Below are 20,666 nucleotides of genomic sequence, written 5' to 3' on the forward strand. Positions count from 1 at the left end.
TGGGTTGGGATATGTACGAATGTGTGTATGCATCTGTGATTGTGAACGGGGAACAGTGTGCATGTGTGTGTTTGTGTGTGTGTCTGTACGTGCTGGACAGTCACTCCATAAATCAAGAGGCCCCTGCCCTTCTGGCCCTTCTTACCCTCTGGGCTCAATATCATAACAAATAGCCCTTCAGAATCATATAAGTCTCTCTTTGAGATACTGCTCCACTGCTGCTGCTGCTGCTGCTGCTATCTGTTAATGCTCCGCTTATAGACTCCATCTTTTCTGTGCGTCTGAAGAGGTTTATTTATCCTCTACAAACTTCTCCAGGGGCCCGGCGGCAGACTGCGGCCCCAGGGATGAAAAGGCCTCTTTATGTGGGGAAGCCACCGCCGCCGCCTGCCTGCTTGCCTCTCTAACACACACACACACACACTGAGGGTCTGAATGAGAGATGCTGGAGGAACAGGAAGGCGCGTAGACCAGAACGAGGAGCTGTCGCCATGGCTGCTGCCGCCGTATCAGGTCACGGGAGCGAACACGCGCAACGTTTCTGAGCCGTTACACCAACACAGGAGTCTATTTTTAGGTTTATAAAACTTCCTTCCTTCAGCTTCAGCTTTGCGATAGTTCAACATTTTGGCAAATTGGCCCATTGCCATAATCCCTATAGTCATAGCAGTAGGTTCGTTACCTTTAATTGTCGGTGCATGCTATTTTTAGAACGGTGGAGCAGAGCCGTGAGCTGCTCAGAGCTACACTACGGAGGCTCATGGGATTTCTTGGTTTCCCTCATCAAACTCATCAAATACACAATCCAACAACTCCAAAACGCTCTGGTGGACAAGTTGTGACCTGCACACTCACCACGCTATGAGATAATAACAGAACGTTACCAGACAGAGTTGTTTTCGAGGTAAATACAGAGACTGCTTGCTGGAAAACTGTCCCTGAAGGCAACGCGCATCCGTGGTTTTGCGAAAATTAAGTCTTGCATAGACCGAGGAATAAGTGATTCTGGCTTTAATGTAACATAATGAAAGATTTCTAATGAGCTTTGGCACTTCATTGAGCACTGTCTACTTTAATACAAATCCAGGAGCAAATGCAGATTAAAAAAAGAAACTGAGGTATTTTCTCATTTCTACAGTACGTGACGTGTAAAAAGACAAATCTGCCCTGACTTCACGAAAGCGTTTTGACACCAATCTATCCTCCAAATTTGAGATAAATGAGGCAACTCCATCTTTTAAAAAGTCTTTGGGTGTGTATGTGTGTGTGTGATGACTGTTGATGTGCAACCCTCTTTAACATTCAGGCTGTGGTGTTTTCTGAATTTCACATCTGTCGGTAAAAACAGCTAAATTGCGACATCAGTGTGGTGGGAGTCTGATGAATTCATTTTCTCCTCTGGAGGAGACATGAGCAGAGTCTGAGTGGGAAACGCTGAACCTGTGGCTCCTCAATAACACCTGATGTCTTCACAAAGAGAAGAAAAAAAACAAGAAAGTTTTGCCAATTTATTACCCTCCTTAAAACGTCCTGCTGGTTCTCAGGGCTGATTTATGGAGGCGTGCCCGGAGTGACGTCTTCTCCTTCGGCTTTCTGCTTTGCATAACGCGTCATGGCCCTCCACCCGCAGGTTTAAACAGGCCGACGAGGAGAGGGATCGTAAAGAGTAAAAGATTACAGGAGCCTCTGTCTTTAACAGGTACTTTTACTGAGTCTGTTTAAACCATATCTGCATTTCAAAGCGATGGATTCCAGATGGACGAAGGAGACGTCCGTCTTTATCAAGCTCCATCGTCTCACAGCTACAAATAATACAACCAGGCCGCCGTCTCCAACATCTCCAGTTAGTTAACTCAGCGACAAACGGACGTTTTTTTTTATTGCAGGTAATTAGTTGTTTGCTTCTGCTGCTGAAAACGACGGCAAATACCTTCCACATTTTGGCCAATTGGTGAACATGTGTGTGTGTGAGGCTGGGAGCGAGGATGGTATGTGGGTGTGTACAGTGGTGGCAGTAGGTCTACAATGGAAGTAGGTAGGTTTAACTCAGTGCCTGGGGAGGGAAGACTATATTATGTAATTGAACTGCATTTTGTGTTTTATTGTCCGTTATATGACGAAGCCAGGCAGTTTTTGTTTCAGAAAATGCAAAATGTGAAGCCTGAGTTGTTTTGGGCTGATGATGATGATGAGGTAAAGTTGGAATGGTTCTTCGGAAAAGAAGTCTTTACTATAGCTACTTTCATGAAAAGTGCCTGCAAAAGTGAATTATTTATGTGAATTCCATGTGGTTTCTGTTTTGTCTGTACTCTGATGTTTTTGTTTGTTGTCTAAATATGAAATGTGTCTTGTAAAGCCCTTATAGGCCGGGCACCTTAATTGGTGCATGACGATTAAATTAATAGAAATTCAGAAATTCAAATTCTACATCTGTGTGCACATGGAGATAAAGTTCATCGGAATAGAAACTTCTTAAATTTGGGAGACAAATCTGTAAAATCTGCACAATTTTGCGAATTTTGCACGGAAAAGCTGTGAATATATAAAAGTTTGACTGTTTTTCCCTCGTGCATCGGTTTCTGCAGCTATAACCTCTTTGTTTTCTTTTTTACAAAAAAGTCGGATCACAGAGCTGTGGACGCCCGGTTCAGACCGAGATGTCCTCGTCCCACCAACAGATTCTTCTGCTTCCGTACAGTTTTGCCGGAAAAAAAACAACAACCCCGGAGCGGCTGCTGCTGCCAACCGTTTGGCACAGCGCGCAGCCCCTCAGACAAGCCAGCATCACATGACCTTCAAACAGGATCTGTGCTTCACAACAACAACCATCACCTCCATACAGAGCACATTTCTCTTCCTCCATTTCACAGCTATGCCAATTGTAAAAAAAAAAAAAAAAAAAAAAAACTCTCCCTCCCTCTCTCCGTTTTTTCTCTTTTTCTCCCGATGTGCAGTGAAAGAGCCTAATCTCTGTTTAATATGGTTTGGCCGGATGTAAATACCTTTGGACAATGCCCTTAATCTGGGCCAGCCTGACAACCTCACACCGTTAGCGGAGAAGCCTGCCAGGAGGAGACGAGGGAGAAAGGGAGGGATGGCTCGGCGGAGATCAAGGAGGAGAGAGAGGAGAAAAGAGGAGAGGAGAGGAGAAGGAGGAGGGTTTCCCCAGCTTGTTGCCTCTCTATTCTTTACAGAGCTGAGCCGCCCTTTATCAAAAGAGCTCCCTAAAAAAAAAAAAAAAAATCAAGTTAAAGATGGACGTTGCCTCTAAACATCCCGCCCCGGCCTGTGCCAGCCCCCTCCTCCTCCTCCCTCTCTGCTCGGCCGCGTTAACGAGCATCGGAAGCTACTGTACGTCCAGAGCATCTTGGCAGCGCCCAATCGTCTTTCCTCTTTTCATACCCTCATCATCACCCCCCCACCCCTCCTCTCTACATCCCTGCAGCCTCCAGAACAGAACAGGGCCTGGGCTTGCGGTCCACAGTAATTGTCATTCCAAAGACGAACTGGCCTAGTTTCAATTCAACAGACAAGTGTAAGAAGCTCGACCCACACACACACACACAAAAGCCAGGATGTCTGAGGAGTGTGTGTGAGGACGACGCGTACGACATCATCACACTTCCCCAAACAACGGCACAGAAAAGCAATCTGATTAGATTAGAGGGGGAGAGGGTTTGGCTTTTTTTTTTCTTTTTTAACTTTTCAGAGGTGATACATGAAGAATCAGCTGTGCAGGATATTGATCACACACTGGGAAACCAGACGACTTCACACAAGGCTAAAAACTGATGCTGGATCAGCACTAGTGTATCCTGAGAGCGATGCTGAATCAGGGGAGTGGTCGCATGCAGGAAAAAAAAAAAAAGAGGAGAGAGGAAAAAAAAAACAAGAAGTTGGTGCAACGGTGAAAAAAATAGAGACAAAACCATAAAAATCCAAAAGTTCAGGTGGAGATGAAAAACTTTATATGATTTTAAAAATTTTGCATATTTAAAGGTCCAGTGCGTAAAATGGAGGGAAAACCGTGATATCAAGCGTTCAGACTCTAGTTTGCAGCGCCCACTCGCTCGCTCGGCAAAGTGACGGTGGCCTCCGAGGACAAAAAAACTTGTTTACCACGACTGGGAGTATTTCATATCGTTATACATAACGATATGTCTGCTGTTTCCTCTTCTTTCTTCTTTGTTGGTTTATTTATGAACGTGGAACTCTTGAAACATGCTCTCTGGTTGGCTGGATTTTCCGTTTGGGCTGCCGTACAAACATGGTGGTGCAAGATGGCGACATGCTCTAAAGCAAGACCCTTGTTATATGTATATATATAAAAGAATAATTATAAGGCTACGAAAACCAAACAAACTTTATTATACACTATTATACACAGGTTATACACTTATACAAATATATTCTTGGGTAGTATATTCAGATTTTGCCAATAAACCTTGTTAATTATTACACACTGGACCTTTAACATTGTGACATTGATATAAATTGCAATAAATTCTTAATTTCCTGCTAATTAATCATTTATATTTACTGCAACCCAATGGGAACTGATATGAAATATAAGATATATTTAAATATATAAATACAACGATAAAGTTTCTGTCTTAAAGCAGCATGCAACTTTAAAGAAAAGCAGAGAGAATCCGTCTCTGGACACGAGGAGACGTCTGATTGAAACGTTCAACTTTGACCTCTGCTGACCCCGACCGCGACCCTGCCCCGACCTCTCAGTGTGGCAAGTGCAACCTCACCACCCCCCATCCACACACACACAGACACACACAACTTCTGATACTCTCCAGCTGGGACGACCTGCCCCCACAGCGACAGAGACATCAGTGTCATGAAGTGTGATCAGTCCAAAGACACACTTCTGTCTTCTGAGTGAGCACACACCCACACCTACACACACACACACACACTGCCGCGCTGTGTCGCCGTAGCAACGTTGCAAACCTACACAGCAGCCTTGTGCATTCATTCATCCCCATACGACGACGACGAAGAAAAAAAAATACCCTCCAGTAATCGTGTTTACTCTCTCTCACACTGACTCTGTGTTTCACTGAAGTTAACAATGGCCACAAAGAGAAGCTTTGAGCTCAAAGTTAAAACCTCATCGAGACTTTGCTAATTAATCTGTCAAGCATCACTAAGAAGGAGCCCTTTATCCACCTTTTACATGTTGTCTTCACTTTAAATAAACACCAGCAGCACCAGGAAATACACGGCACCCACTGTAAAAAAAAAAAAAAAAAACCTGCACCGAGCTAAAGTCGACACTGTCAGGTCACACTTTGTGTTTGTCCAGGACACATATTTAAAAAAAAGGGGCGAATTCCTGCAGTTTTAGATAAAATATTGTATTTTATCCCTGCTAGCCTGGGAAAAAGAGCATTTAAATCTTCATGGAAGGAAGTAAAACGCATTAAAATCACATCGACCTCCACTAGAATAAAAAGAAAATGCTGCTGAAATGATTTTTATTGCATCAAATCACAGAAGATATTAAAAAAAAAACAGACCCAGAACTGAAATAAACAGAGTTTTGGTCCTGATCTAATAAAACCCTCCTAAATCAAGTTCAGCTTGAAGCCTGCAGCCTGGATCTGTAAAGGTGTGTGTCGCTGGTTTGGGATCAGCGGGACATGAAAGCGTTTACTGCTCTGTTTATGATGCTGTTTATTAGTGCGGTGGGAGTGCGTCGGCCCGTCTCTTGTTACCTTCTCCACGTGAAACCGTGCAGCCGTAACATGTGGCTCTGATCACCAACACACACACACACACACACACACCTCCACCTGCACCAGCCTGTTACTACACCAACCAACACTGAAACCTTTACTCTGTGTTTTATATTTGCTCTCTCTCTACATAGGAGAAAGTAAAGAAGAAACTCTGCTGTGTTGAGCAGTGTTTGCTTATGAGAGCAGGACAGGAGCAGGAAAGCCTCTAATCCCATCATCCCTCCATCCCTCCCTCCCTCCGTCTTCCCTCCAAGGCCTCGGCCTCCGAGACATCTACACCAGACATCTTTACCAACACCGGCTGAACAATGCACAATAGGATGAAGAGCAACGACTGACTGAAACAAACTCAAACATCTGATGCTGATCGTCTGTATCCGCGCCTGCATGTTCCTCCACTCCACCGACCGTGTGTCCTCTACAAGTTCCTGCTACGTTTTAATTGATCAAAAGTTTCCTCAGGAGCAAAATACAACAGCACAAGTTACAGTGCTGCACTGAGCAAAGCACCTGCACTTGACTCCCAGTGGCTCCAGTGAAGCAGCTCATGAATAAAATGTAATTATTTTAGGAATATTTAGTCACTAAATAACATATATTAAAGCTCCGGTAGATGTTTGTGTTAAAGCTCCATACAGTATAAAGGTAGATGTTTGTGTTAAAGCTCCATACAGTATAAAGGTAGATGTTTGTGTTAAAGCTCCATACAGTATAAAGGTAGATGTTTGTGTTAAAGCTCCATACAGTATAAAGGTAGATGTTTGTGTTAAAGCTCCTTCAAAATAAAGGTAGATGTCTGTATTAAAGCTCCATACAGTATAAAGGTAGATGTCCATGTGTAGTGTGATTATAAAGCAGCTCTGGGTTCTATATTAATACTGTGAAAGTATCAAAGCCTCAGTCCACAGAGAAATGCACACAGCCTGTGTTCAGAAACTGAGCCTTAAAACCAGCCGGCAGGACTTCCTGTGACTTTGTGATGTCACAACAAAGCAGTCACCAAACAAACCTCAACCCACCACCTGGATCCAAACACCCAACCACTTGCAGAATTTGGTTTTATTCTGAATCTGTCTTTTTTATTGGATCACTCAAAAACCAGTCAGCTAATCAGAAGAGAAGCCCAGAGCCTCCTCTCTTCTGATTGGCTGACACTGACCTGTTGTTCTTAGAACTCAAGAGAGACGGAAAACACCACTGAGATGGTTTTTGCTTCTTATAACCACAGATATATCTTCTCATGGATCAACACTTCAACTAAAACACTGGAAATGGAGCTTAAAGTAACTTTAACCAATAGATATTTAATATTTAGATGTACAAAATTAATATTAATGAGTCCTAGGCAGATTTATGGTTTTCAAAATGACCTTAATTCACATTTCAAAACAAGGTCCAGAAACCTGTGAGGTACTGGAACCATTTCACAGTCTGTTGTCAGGACCCGAGCGGCAAAAACACTGCAGCGAACATTAAGCTCCGGCGTCTCAGTGTGGATTTATCCCTCCAGCTCTCTGAGGATGTCAGACTTTATAGTTTGTGTCATCTAAAGGCCACAGTCTCAGCGGGGACTCAGAGAAACTATAGTGAAGGAGCAGCTCAGCTCTGTCATTGTTCCTGCAACGTGTCCTTATCAGGTCGATAAAGGTCACAGATGATATCACGACCCTGGAAGAAGCTGGCGAGCAAAAAAAAAAAAAAAAAGATCAGACCCACACACACGAACACACACACACAGAAAGGCAAAAGAGCTCCTCCCTGGATAAACAGCGATGTGGTCGGTGATACACGGCAGATAAACCACGGCACGCCGCCGCCCCAGCCAGCCAGCCAGCGACCAGGAGAGAGTTGTCACACGAGGAAAAAATGCAGCCAATTACCAGATACACCACAGTCAAAAATAACATTTCATGGGAGTTTTTGAAAAATTTTCTGACGTGGGTAATTTAAAAAGAAAGAAAAAAACTCCAGTCGGCTTCTCTGTCGCTGCTCGAGTCTCTTTCCAGGGAGAGAAAGAAAGAAGAAGAAGAAGAAGAAAAAAAAAAACGGCTTCCATTACGCCCTGCAGACGGTACAAGGGTTTATTATTTTAGCTCTCCTGGCAAAATAACAGGGGAGAGTTGGGGTGATGGAGGCGGGGAGGAGAGAGGGAAAGAGGGAAGACGTGGGAGGGATGGAAGCCGAGTTTGGTTTCAACATTAGATGTGTCAGCTGCCCTGGATGTGGGGGGGCTTTAAACAGAAGCGCATGTGAGGGCGTGAGGAGAGAAACCCAGGGTCTGTTTGAACCAAGATGGATGGATGGATGGAGCAGCTGAGAGAGAAAGACGGACGGAGAGAAAATAAGGAGGAAAAGGGAAAAGTGTGGGATTTTTATACCTGCTCTGGAAGGACTGCACTGCAAAAACTCAAAATCTTTCCAAGAATGTTTGTCTTATGACTTGTCAAAATGTCTCATTTCTAGTCAAAACTAATCTCTTTCCACTTAAAATAAGATTCATCACCTAAAAATTAACTTGTTTTTAGATAATTTTCACTTGTTTCGAACTCATTTTCATTTGAAATAAGTAGAAAAATCTGTCAGTGAATGCAAGTGAGCTTTTAATAAGAAAGATCAGATTTTTCTACTTATTTCAAGTGAAAATATGCTTAAAAAAAGTAAAAAGTGTCTAAAAACAAGCACATTTTTATGTGATGAGTCTTATTTTAAGTATAATGAGATTTGTTTTGACTAGAAATTAAATTTTTTACTAGAAATAAGAGAAATAGTCTTTGTAAGATTTTGAGTTTTTGCAGTGTGAGCTTAATTTGAATTTGTCCTGGCGGAGGTGAAGAAGAAGAAAAAGAAGAGGAGGAGGACGAGTGAGCAGATGTGTGAGGAGAGAGAGAGAGAGAAGAGGAGGAGGAGGAAGATGAAAGAGAGACACACACTCATGGGCAAAGAGGTGCACACACATACCCCTACACACCCTCCCTCCTTCTCTCTCTCTCTCTCTCTCCCCAACACACACACACACACACACACAATGCTGAACACTGTCTGTTGGCTCCCTGTTTCCATTCACAGAAATGTAAATGGGGTGCAGCCGAGCCAGACAGGACAGCTCTGCTTCTGGTTAGTGGTCACAGAGACAGAGAGAGAGAGAGAGAGAGAGTGAGGGAGAGAGACATAGACATAGACATAAAGAGAGAGAGAGAGAGAGATGGATACAGTAGGGTTTTAATATCGATACATATTCATCTTTATCTCCTGCAGCTCCTCTGGGTCACGTTTACATGTTTCCTGCAGGAGTTTCCAGGAAACGTCAGAGAGGAGACGAGTTCACGGCGATCACCGTGTCCGATTATGTAACGATGGAGCTGCAGCCGACCAATCACACACCAACGTCCCTCCGCCTCCACACCAACACAAAGATCTGCGATCGTCTGGTCGACGACTCGACGTCACATCTTCTTGTACGATGCATCGATATTGATTCCCCATAACAGTGCGTTCACACCGGGCGCGAGTAAAATATTCACCTCGCTCTACTCGCTCGAGTTTGCCCGCTGGAATATTTGTTTTTACTCGCAGCATTCGCACGAATATTTTTGCACGCCACCGGCACAAATTTGCATCTATTCGCGTCTTTACATTGACTTTGTATGTAATCTTATCGCGCGAAAAATTTGCCTCACACCCAGTGTGAACGCAACATAAGAGTGAGATGAAGATGTGTGTGTGTTTAAGGTGTATTTGGTTCTTTATTTCCAGTGTGCACGTGCAATAGTGAAGTGAAACACAAAAAAACTGAAGTAAATCAACGGTTGTTAAATAAAAGTAAAGAAACAAAGTAGTAGAAGACTATTTGTGTGTGTCTGTGTGTGGCTGAAGAACCATGTGGGGTGTAGAGGGGGAGTCGAGGGGCTGAGTGATGGGTGGGACAGATCAAGCCTGGATTGTCTGTCTCTCTCTCTGTGCCTTTGTGTGTGTGTGTGTGTGTGTGTGTGTGTGTGTGTGTGTGTGTGTTTCGAGCCAACCCCACTGGAAGAGTGTATTTTGTTGCTGGCAGAGGCAAACAGATGGCAGGTTGTGTGTGTGTGCCGAGCTGTACAGAGTCCAACACACTCTCTCACACATACACACACACACTTTCTCTTTCTCTCTTTCTCTCTCTCCCTCACACACACACACACACAGATGAAAACATGTGTATACACGCTGGAGGACAGTGTATATTGGCTTCATGTTGTAAAAATCACCATCCATCACAACAATTCAGTCAGAATTATGTAATTAAACCAATGGTGGCGGGAAATCCAGGTGTCAGCCAGAGGGAGAGAGATGGTTGAAGGAAGACACGTAACTTTCACTAAAACAACCAGTCACTTCACAGCACCAAAATATTGTGTCAGATTCGTCTGCTGCTCCAGCTGACTGAGACTCTCCCCTCCTCCTCCCTCCTCCTTCCTCCCTGCGCGCCCTCCAAAGCCGTCCTCCTGATACGACACAACGAGCCTCTTTGTTCCCCTCCATGTCTCGGCCTTATCTGTTAAGTATCTCAACAATTTCCTTAAGGGGAGCTTTGTAATTAAAAACCCGCCGTATGTCAACGCCGCTGTCAGCCGACAGGCCGAGAGCCGTCCTGAATCACAGCCAGAGGTAGAGCAGAGGACATAATGTGTGTGTGTGTCAGTGTGTGAAAGTGTGTGTCAGTGTGTGTGTGTGTGTGTGTGTGTGTGTGTGTGTGTGTGTGTGTGAAAAAAAACATCATTAGGCTGAAACTGTCAAAGGGATCAGACACTGATGGAGGTTTGAAAAGACGCCAAGAAAAAGAAAAAAAAAAGATGATATCTGTGAAGATTTAAAATGTCTGTATATACAGTATACTATATTATAAAACGGAAAGGTGAAATCTGGCGATCTGATTGGTTGTTAACCGTGGTATAATGAGCATATACCACAGCTACTATTCTAAAGCCTTATCACAGCATAGGCTATCACTCCGCGTCAATCGCTATCCATGACAACATACTGTTGCAGTCGGCAGCAAAAGACAGTTACGGTGTTTTTACGACATTAACAAATAGACTAAAGTAGTTGAATTCACATGTTTAAGGTGAACTTTCACCTCCGGGGAGGGTTAACAATGGTAGAGTGAATTGAGCAGTGACTTTCACCTGAAAAAAAAGACGACATGCAGAGCTAACTTGGAGCTAACATCCAGAGAAGTGGGACTATTTTTTTCCACAGTGGAGCTATTTTATTAGATAATATGTATTTCTGGTTGAATAAAAACTACATGAAATTGATTGCGTATTCCTCTTTCATATTGTCAATACCGTTTTCTAAAAGCAATATATCACTTTAGTCCATGATATATGCTCATTATTAGCCGTGGTATAATGAGCATATACCACGGCCTGTCGTGATATATTGCTTAAGTATATGTGTGTGTGTGTGTGTGTGTGTGGTGAACTGGAATGGAAGTGAAAAGAGTGAGATATAAAAGGTTGCAGCAGGAGTGAGACGTGAGCAGAACACACACACACACACTCAGGCCTGTATTTCTGTATTAGAATCCATAATTCATGGGGCGACCTGCAGCGCGGCGTTCAAAGGGCTTTAATGAGGTGTATTAATACGTACGTAGCTGCGGCCTGCAGACCGGGTCTGTACGAGGCCGCTGGCTCACGGTGACCTACTGATCTACAGCTGTCTGCAAATGTTTTCCACACCCAGCGAAGGATCGCCTCCGTGTACGTTGAACCCAAACCTGAGACAGAGAGTGTGTGTGAGTGTGTGTGTGTGTGTTGGACTTCTGGGAGGATTTTTTTACTCTCTGTACTGACGGAGGAGAGGAAACGGTGACGGAGAGGTTTTAAATCAGGTTAGGTTTATATCAAAGACAGAGAAAAAATACAGACAGTGTGCTTTTAATTTGAAATTTAAACCTAGTTTTTTAACATGCACCCACACAGAAAGGTAATAAATGACATAATATAATATCAAGGGTTAGGGTTTGATGGGCTAGATGTACATGTCAATATATTAAATCATTCCTGTTTTTTATAGGTTCGAGCAGTCATTTTTTGACATGCATGCTTTTATTTTGTAGTTCCATAGAAATCCCATTTACAATATGTACATTTATATACGGGGGGAGCTGCTAAGATCAATATTTTCTTTGAAAGAGATGAACAGACATTCACCACCCGACGGTGAGCTGCAGCTTTACCACACAGAGCAGCTGAGCAAGTCAATATAAAAACAAAGTTTAGCAGCTAAACAGCCAGATGACGTTCACATTAGGTGGTGGAGACCAAAACGGAGCAAAAAGAGCGAAGTATTACAACTATTTAGTCAGGATGTTTTGATATGCAATTATATACCAATGCATTAACCATTTCAGTGTTGCATTCAAAGGTTGTTATCATCGTTTAAGGCAGGTTTAATAAATCTAAACTTATTTTTCTCTGTTAGATTTTGTTTAAACATAAACATTCATTTGAAAATTGTGCATAAGCTATGTGAAATGGAAAAATAAACATATTTCTGATGTTAAACTGGATGTATAAGTATTGAATGACAGCTTTACAGGACTTTGCAAGTTGCCATGCATACTGTATATATAAAGTTCAATGTCCAGTCCTTTTCTGTTTCAGCGCTCAGTCTGATTCGAGTCGACCATTTTCACTTGAGTCTGTGATCTGATATGAAAACCTTTAATAACATTTTGCTTAGCAACAGGCTTTTTCCACTTGTGCTCAGCTGTGTGTTATCCTTGGAAAAATACTGCGTCTAGACAGTAATACAGTGAGCGCTTAATGAAAATCTCCCTAATACATAATACGCTCAGCAGCAGCAGCAGGACGAGAGACACAAAAGTCAAATATGTCACTGAGAAAATACACAATCGCTGCTTCTGAACGACAACCGCTTCTGCTGCTTTGACGTATAAATTCATGGTTTTATAGGCGACTGCGCTTCGCTGTATGTAAATCATGTGGGACTCACAGTACAGTAGCACCTCACAGTGATTCCCCTCCTTGTTAAACGGGACTCCGAGTCGTGTTTAATGTTCAAACCTCATCCAGAAAAGTGTCCAAAGTGTCTGCTGGATTAAGTGCCTGATGGACTGAGGATAGAACAGTCATTGTTCAACAAATAGTCGTTCTGCAAAGCTTATTTGGCGCGCACACTTCCCCACGCTTGCCAAAAAGATTTCTTGATAAAGTTGCCAGGGAAATGAACATTCATGCACAGAGACGGAGAAAGAGAGACAGAGCGAGTTGCAGAAGAAGAAGAAGAAGTGAGAGGAAGTGTTTGGTTTAACTGTGTTGAGGCTGTGATGAACAGAGTCATGTGAAGGGGCCACACATGGAGAACAGCTCATTTGCATAATAGCGTGACTAAATGGTGGAGATGGTGAGAGCTTCACGGAAAACAACACCACCAACACCAGACAGAGAAATAATAATGTTTCTATTAATGAACAGTGGAAAGAGAAAGAAAATCAATCACCGCTGAAGATCTGTGATAGATACAGTATTATTGATCATTAATGTAAAATGAGTGATAATATAATATAACCTCCTGTTTGTCTATATCTGAATATCAGACAAGAAACTGTGAAATTAAAACGTGCACATCTGTTATTTTCAGCACTTTTCAGACGAAATCAAGATTTAATCCTCTTTGACAGTTTCCATAGAGACAGTCAGGACTTGGACCGATCAGTTTATTGATCAGAATTAGTTCTTAAAGGGATAGTTCAACATTTTGGCAAATTGGCCCATTGCCATAATCGCTATAGTCATAGCAGTAGGTTCGTTACCTTTAATTGTCGGTGCAAGCTATTTTTTAGAATGGCGGAGCAGAGCCGCGAGCTGCTCAGAGCTACGCTACGGAGGCTAATGGGATTTCTTGGTTTCCCTCATCAAACTCATCAAATACACAATCCAACAACTCCAAAACGCTCAGACAGAGTTGTTTTAGAGGTAAATTCATGCAAAACCGCTGACGTGCGTTGCCTTCAGGGACAGTTTTTCAGCAATCTTTTTACTTCTAAAACAACTCTGTCTGGTAACGTTCTGTTATTATCTCATAGCGTGGTGAATGTGCAGGTCACAACTTGTCCACCAGAGCGTTTTGGAGTTGTTGGATTGTGTATTTGATGAGTTTGATGAGGGAAACCAAGAAATCCCATGAGCCTCCGTAGCGTAGCTCTGAGCAGCTAGCGGCTCTGCTCCGCCGTTCTAAAAATAGCTTGCACCGACAATTAAAGAAAAAAAAACAAACCTACTGCTATGACTATAGGGATTATGACAATGGGCCAATTTGCCCAAAATGTTGAACTATCCCTTTAACACTTGAAGACGTCAGGTGAAGCTTCAGTGACGTCACTTTGGATACAAGTGTATGTTAGATAAAAGTATTGTCTAATGTGGAGACTTGTTTTGTGTGGACAACAGGGAGGAGACCGGGTGTGTGTGTGTGTGTGTGTTTGTGTGTGTCTTTTAGCGCCTGAGCGTAAATCTGTGGGTGCCGTAGTTTTTAACGAGTCTCCTAACGATCCAAACAGCCCCTGCTGACATTTACAGTCGCTGCCAAGAGGAGAGGCAGGGGGTCAGTGACCTCACACAGACACACAGACACACCCACCACACACACACACACTTATACACACACTCCCTGACGCACACTGTCGTTTTCTGTCTCTAAAAATGACACACATTCCCTGGTTAAGAACATACTGACCACACACACACCCACACTGTCTCTCTCTCTCTCTCTCTCTCTCTCACACACACACACACACAGACGCACACACACATTTACTTACTTTTCACTATCCTTTAATTTCTATCTTTCTCTTTTCATCTCCTTTTATTGCCTCTCTCTCATAATCCGCCTGCTCATACAGACATAACATTCACTTAAGTGCAGACTCCACGTAGGCCTGCTCTGTCACACACACACACACACACACACAACACACGCACATGCATAGACACACACTCATGCAATGGCAAAACTGAATGTGTTGAATTTATATGTCTGCCGCTGCACAGACAACGTCAGAGCTGAGGAGCCAAATATTTCATCTGAGCTCCACGGTGGCACCAGTGAGGGGGGGGTCAGTAAATATAGAGGGGAGAAGAATAACACACACACACACACACACATACACACACAGCCTCTGCTCTTTGTCATCAGTCTTTCACGTCGGTCAAACTTGGCTTCTGAAACGTTTTTTCTTTTCTTTTTTTTTGTCTCGGGACATTTGGAAATGCCACCAGCCTCTGGAGAAATAAACAACACCTCGCTCTGAAACAACATTTTGGTGGACTTAATGGAAACAAGGAATTACACCTCACACACACACACACATGCACATACACAGATACACACATATACACACAAACCACAGTGTCTCCTTACCTCACACAGGCATAAATAAAAGTCAGAGTGAGTTGAAGATTTATTCCAGAGAGCCTCTTAGCTTTAAACGCTACTCAGCTCCTTTCTTTTTTTTTTAACAGCTATGAAATAATGTTTGCAAAGCATTCTGGGTAATCTCTCTATCTGAGCCACATGTATATTTAAAGGTACATTGTGTAGGAATTCCTCCCATCTAGCGTTGCGATTGTATATCGCAAGCAACTCAATCGTATTTTTCACGCTGCATTCACGTGAAATTGGGCAGACGGCAGACGGACGACAGCCGCTGCACGTAACGGCATAAACAAGCCTCTATGTAAACAAGTGGTCCGTCAGCACGAGGCAAAACAATACACGTGACAATATGTTGTCATGGCGATGTTGTATTGTTTACCTGACCCACGTTTTACCGGCTTTCTCTGGACTTCTGTGACTAAAATGACATCTGGTTTGTTACCGACGGCCGTCTGCCCGACTGCAGGTGAATGCAGCATCAGTGTAACGCTCCATTCCTCCTCACTGTGTTACCGCGGTGACTTTTCACAGACGCCACCTCGGCCTGAGCCGACAGCTCCGGTGTCTCCGGTGAGTTTCCGTGGTTTCCTACCGTCACGCTGCCACTGAACGTAAAAACATGGCGACACCACATGGGTGGCAGCCAGCACCAAGCTTACCCGCTCCATGTAGATATGAATGATATGAACGGCAAATTCAGAGCTGAAAGGAACACTTCAGTTTGTTGATGGGGGGGATTACTGATTAATGAAAAACATACTTGTGAACCAAATAATCCATTTTCGTGAATAGAAGTTACACAATGTCCCTTTAAGATAAGTTTGTAGCATCACGTAGTAAACAGCTTTTAAAGCACCTGAAGCCTCTAATCAATAAAAGCTTGTTTTCCTCCTACGGTGGCCCACAGGGGTCAGTGGTCACATGATCCACACATTAATCTAAAGCAGCGTGTCGAGAAAAAACAAAAACAACTAAACTATTAGTGAATTAGTGGATATGATTAATGAAGCGGACCGAGTTGTCGCTCGATTACCTTTTCCATTCATATTTACGTCTGCTCGAAACTTTCAAGGGCATTTCAGTCCTCAGCACCTGCTCATCTCTGACCCTGACACACACACACACACACACACAGTCACACTCACACTCACGCACACACAGAAAAAACACAAACCTAAGTGACAACTCTGCAGCTCGGTGCGGCGGCGGCGGCTGAGGGGAAATCGAGCCATCTGCCAGTAAACGACTGTCACTTTATCCCTACTGCTCGTCCATCTGTGGACGTGGGGAAGTCTGCTGGAGGCCAGGGGGGGCAGCGGGGGGTGGGGGGGCAGAGATGACCAGCAGGCACTGAAGGCACTACTTTCTTTATTTCGTACACACAAAATAATGCATGCACGAGTTTCTTTTTTTTCTTCTTATTATGTATTTTTTAATAAATCAACCTGCAGACGATCAGACGCTGTAAATCTTCAGCTCCTCCAACATGAGAAGAGCTCATAAATCTGCACCTTCAGCTGCAGGGCACAGACGATCAGACGATCAGACGCTGATCACCGCGACTTCCCAGACTTGTACAGAAAGAAACATCAATCTTTGTTTGATGTTTGCAAGATGCTCCGAATCTTTCAATGTGCAACGCCGTGTGATGTGTTTATGGTAGTGTAGTGTGGTTCAACCTCTGCTGCATCACAACAAGAGGGTCGTGACATTTGGACAGACCACCTCAGTGCGCAGCGCCCCAGATCTCAGCGCACAAAACTGCAGCGACACGTGTGTATGTGTGGACGTCGCTCAGAGAACGACCGGTACACTCACTGTCTCCCTCTTTTCAAAACAAAACTCAAAACCCACCTGTTTAAAATTGCTTACCCACTCCACCACCCCTAACCCCAACATTCCCTTCATTCTGCACAGTTTTTTTATTAATTTTTACTGATGTTTATTGTATGTTTCTTGTGTTTTGATGTTGTTTATTGATGATTTTAACTGATGCTCTCTGTAAAGTGTCCTTGAGTGGCTTGAAAAGCGCTTTCTAAATAAACTTTATTATTATTATTATTACACGCAACCCGATCATCGTCCACCGACATGACGACAATTAGCACCTTGACACAATATCCTCCTCACAGTAACGCCTTCTACTCAGGCGAGTCAGAAACCGTAGACTGAACACAGACTGCCCGGAGAGGTTTAAAAAAAAAAAACACACACACACACACACTCACTGTGCTTTTTGGATGATGCCAAGCATGATGGGCCGTGATGGCTTCCAGCAGTGAAGGCAATCAGGCGCAAAGAATCACAACACGCCTGTTGTAACAGTGGGGTTTTTACATGAGAGAGGGCAGGAGGGCAGAAAGACCAGAGCTGTGGGGGGGCAAGAGGGGGGTTTCCTCCTCGGCTACACAGGAAGGGACAGGTACAGTAGGACCGTCCTGACTTACAGTAGAGCTGCTGCAGAATGACATCAAGCTGCAACGTTCAACGTCTGATTCTCGCTGTTGAAACTTAAAGGACAATTCCGGGCAAATTCAACTCGGGGCTGTATTTTCCTAACATTTTAGGTCTAAAAGAAGGAATCTGAAGATTTTCAGTTTAATTTCTCCTGTTTTGCGCTAGTTGTGTCTGTCCCCGCATCGCCACGGCAGCGATGAATGGGAGCGGATGCAAGTTCCGCTGCTTAGGTTGTTTACATCCCTCAACACCGCAATTTTTTTTCCACGGACAGCGTCAGATGGCTACTCAAACATGCACCGAGAAGTTTATTTACTTAAAGCAAGTCAAGAGTTGATATTCCTGTGTTTATGACACAAACGGGAGCTTCTGATTGCACGTGAACACACCGAGCGTCAACTTGGGTCTCGCACGAGACTCCGGGAGACTTTGAATTAGATCTAGTTTTGCTTGAAGTACATAAACTTCTGGGTGCATGTTTGAGTTGAAATCCTTGAAACAAAGACATCAATCTTTACTTTTTACATCTCAAAAAAAGCTCCACACACACACACACACACACACACACACACACACATATAAGTACATGTTCTTGCATGCACACACACACACACACACACACAGTTGAGTGTATCTCAGCTTGCATAAGACAGCTGGGTCGTCTCCAGGAGTTGCCCGGCTCCTCGTCTTTCTAAACGCACTGTAGCGTGTGAAGTGTGTCAGAGACTCATTTTAAATAACGCTCACATTAAAAAAGAAAAAAAGGGAGGGAGGGAGGGAGGGAGTAAAAAAAACACAACACTTGGCCAACGCCTCAGAAAAAGATTACTCTGCTGTGTTGGTTTTTTTGCACAATATGGAGAGATTAAAGCAAACACAGTCGACGTTTACTTTGGATTGATCTTTGGGTTTTTCTCTGCCTCGAGAACAAAGAGGGAAAAATCGCGCTAAGCTCAGCGAACCAAGAAGAGTCCAATTAAATCCTCCTCGTAAAAAAAAAAGAAAAAGAAAAAAAAGACTCCAACTCTTTCTCATAAACAATAAATGTGTCTTTTGAAATGCCCCTATTTGAAGTGATGAACGCACAGAGAGAGCTGCTTCTGAGCAGATGTCATGTTTGGAATGGAAAAAGGAAGAAGGAGAAGTGACCGTGGACGATGAGCTGAACAAACGCCACACAAACTTCTACAGCGAAGCATCAAAATCTGTCATTTTTGCTTTGTAAATGACAAACGATCAACTAATCAATTCATCAGCTGCTGAAAGAACCAATCAGGATCATTTGCTCAGTCGATAAAAAGCCACTTAAGCAGATTATCAAACATGTTGTTTTCTGATCAATAAAAGCTTGCTGTGTTGTTCTTCTCAAGCAGAAGCAAACCTACGGTGGCCCGCAGGGGTCAGAGGTCACATCGGTCTGTAGCAGCTCAATGAAAACGACCAAACAGTTTAGTAACAACATTGATGCGGCCAAGTCCAAACTGATAAGAAGTGAGCATATGACACTTAAACCGTGATGCCTTCAGGGACATCTCGGAGCAAAGTGAAAACTTCATGTAGCAACAGTGTTTTTAGCCACGCCATTAGTACGGTGGCCCTGAGAGCTCAAACACACTGCGACTGGACGACATACAAACAGACTGAGAAAACAATAACAACCACAAAACAGAAGAGTTTCCAGGGGACACCAGAAAACCACATCTGTTTACAATGTTTTTAGATGATTGAATTATTAAAAGTGCTGCAACTAACGATTATTTTCATTATCGATTAGGCTAATCGATTAGTTGTTTGGTCAATAAAATGTTAAAAAATGTTGAAAAATATCAATCAGTGTTTCCCAAACCACAAGACGACGTCCTCAAATGTCTTGTTTTGTCCACAAACCAAAGACAGACTCAGTTTATTGTCATAAAGGAACAAAGAAACCAGAAATATTCACATTTAAGAAGCTGAAATCAGAGAATTTTGACTTTTTTTCTTAAAAAACTACTCAAACCGATTATTCAATTGTCAAAATAGTTGACGATTAAAATAATAATCAATTAATTGTTGTGGCTCTAATAATTAATGTGTCCCATTCAGGTTTAGAAACAAGTGCTGAACTGATGAAGATGTTCATTTTTGTCATTTTTGCATGCTGTGTGTTTTCCTAGGTCAGTGCATTGCCCTCAGGGCCACCGTACATCACTAGGTTGTTTCAGCAGCAGTGTGTGTGTGTGTGTGTGTGTGTGTGTGTGTGTGTGTGTGTGTGTGTGTGTCCTTCCTTCCTACCTGTGGGCTGAGCGGTGGGCAGCCTGGCCGGAGCCACGCAGAGCGGCAGGAGGAAGAAAATCCAGAGCGGGCGCCACAGAGCCGTCATTCCTCTGGACGGGGACGAGGACGAGGCGAGACAGGGAGCAGCCAGGCCCGAGTCAGACAACATCCTCCGTTTGCATGCTGCTGTCCGGCACGACGGCGGCCTCTGACGCCGCAAGAAACTGTCCAAAGACTCCCCGACTCTGGCACCGCCGACCTGCGGGACAAACGAAAACATGAGCGGGGGGGATCGATGAGAGCAGAAAGAGAGAGAAGTCTAGATAGATAGATAGATAGATAGATAGATAGATAGATAGATAGATAAATAGATAGATAGAAAGAAGTAAAAAGACAGAGATAGAGAGAGAGAGTAGACAGACAGACAGACTGACAGATAGATAGATTGATAGAAGTAAAAAGACATAGATAGATAGATTCACATGTCATTCATTGCATCAATAAAAACAGCTCTATCTAGAGAGTTGCAGACCTGAATATAAATATTATAAACTCCGAATAAACTAATAAACCTACAAGTAGAAATGCAAATGCTATACATATAAATAAATACATCAGAGGTAAAAGACTAAAACTAGTTAATTATTATTTAGGAAAGTAAGTCTGGATGTTGTTGTGGCTGTGGGAGAACGTGCAATCAGAAGAAGACGACAAAGAAGAAGAAGAAGCGCCTTGGGGTCTGCACAAACGCTGCTGCCA

At 43.3% G+C, this 20,666-nt stretch overlaps 1 protein-coding gene across 8 annotated transcripts in view; it reads right to left on the reverse strand.

Moving 5' to 3' along the window:
- Nucleotides 1–20,155, reverse strand: part of fgfr3 (fibroblast growth factor receptor 3) — an 84,600-nt gene extending 64,445 nt beyond the window's left edge. For all 8 annotated transcript variants that reach the window (XM_085766911.1, XM_085766912.1, XM_085766910.1 and 5 more), the window contains exon 1: nt 19,926–20,155. In XM_085766911.1, the coding sequence (XP_085623037.1) occupies nt 19,926–20,076 (151 nt within the window). In that variant the 5' untranslated portion in view covers nt 20,077–20,155. The remainder of the gene's footprint in view (nt 1–19,925) is intronic.
- Nucleotides 20,156–20,666: the final 511 nt, after the last annotated feature.

The sequence above is a fragment of the Trachurus japonicus genome, chromosome 22 (genome assembly GCF_045865225.1).
Source record: "Trachurus japonicus isolate A0001 chromosome 22, Traja_1.0".
NCBI classification, from domain to species: domain Eukaryota; kingdom Metazoa; phylum Chordata; class Actinopteri; order Carangiformes; family Carangidae; genus Trachurus; species Trachurus japonicus.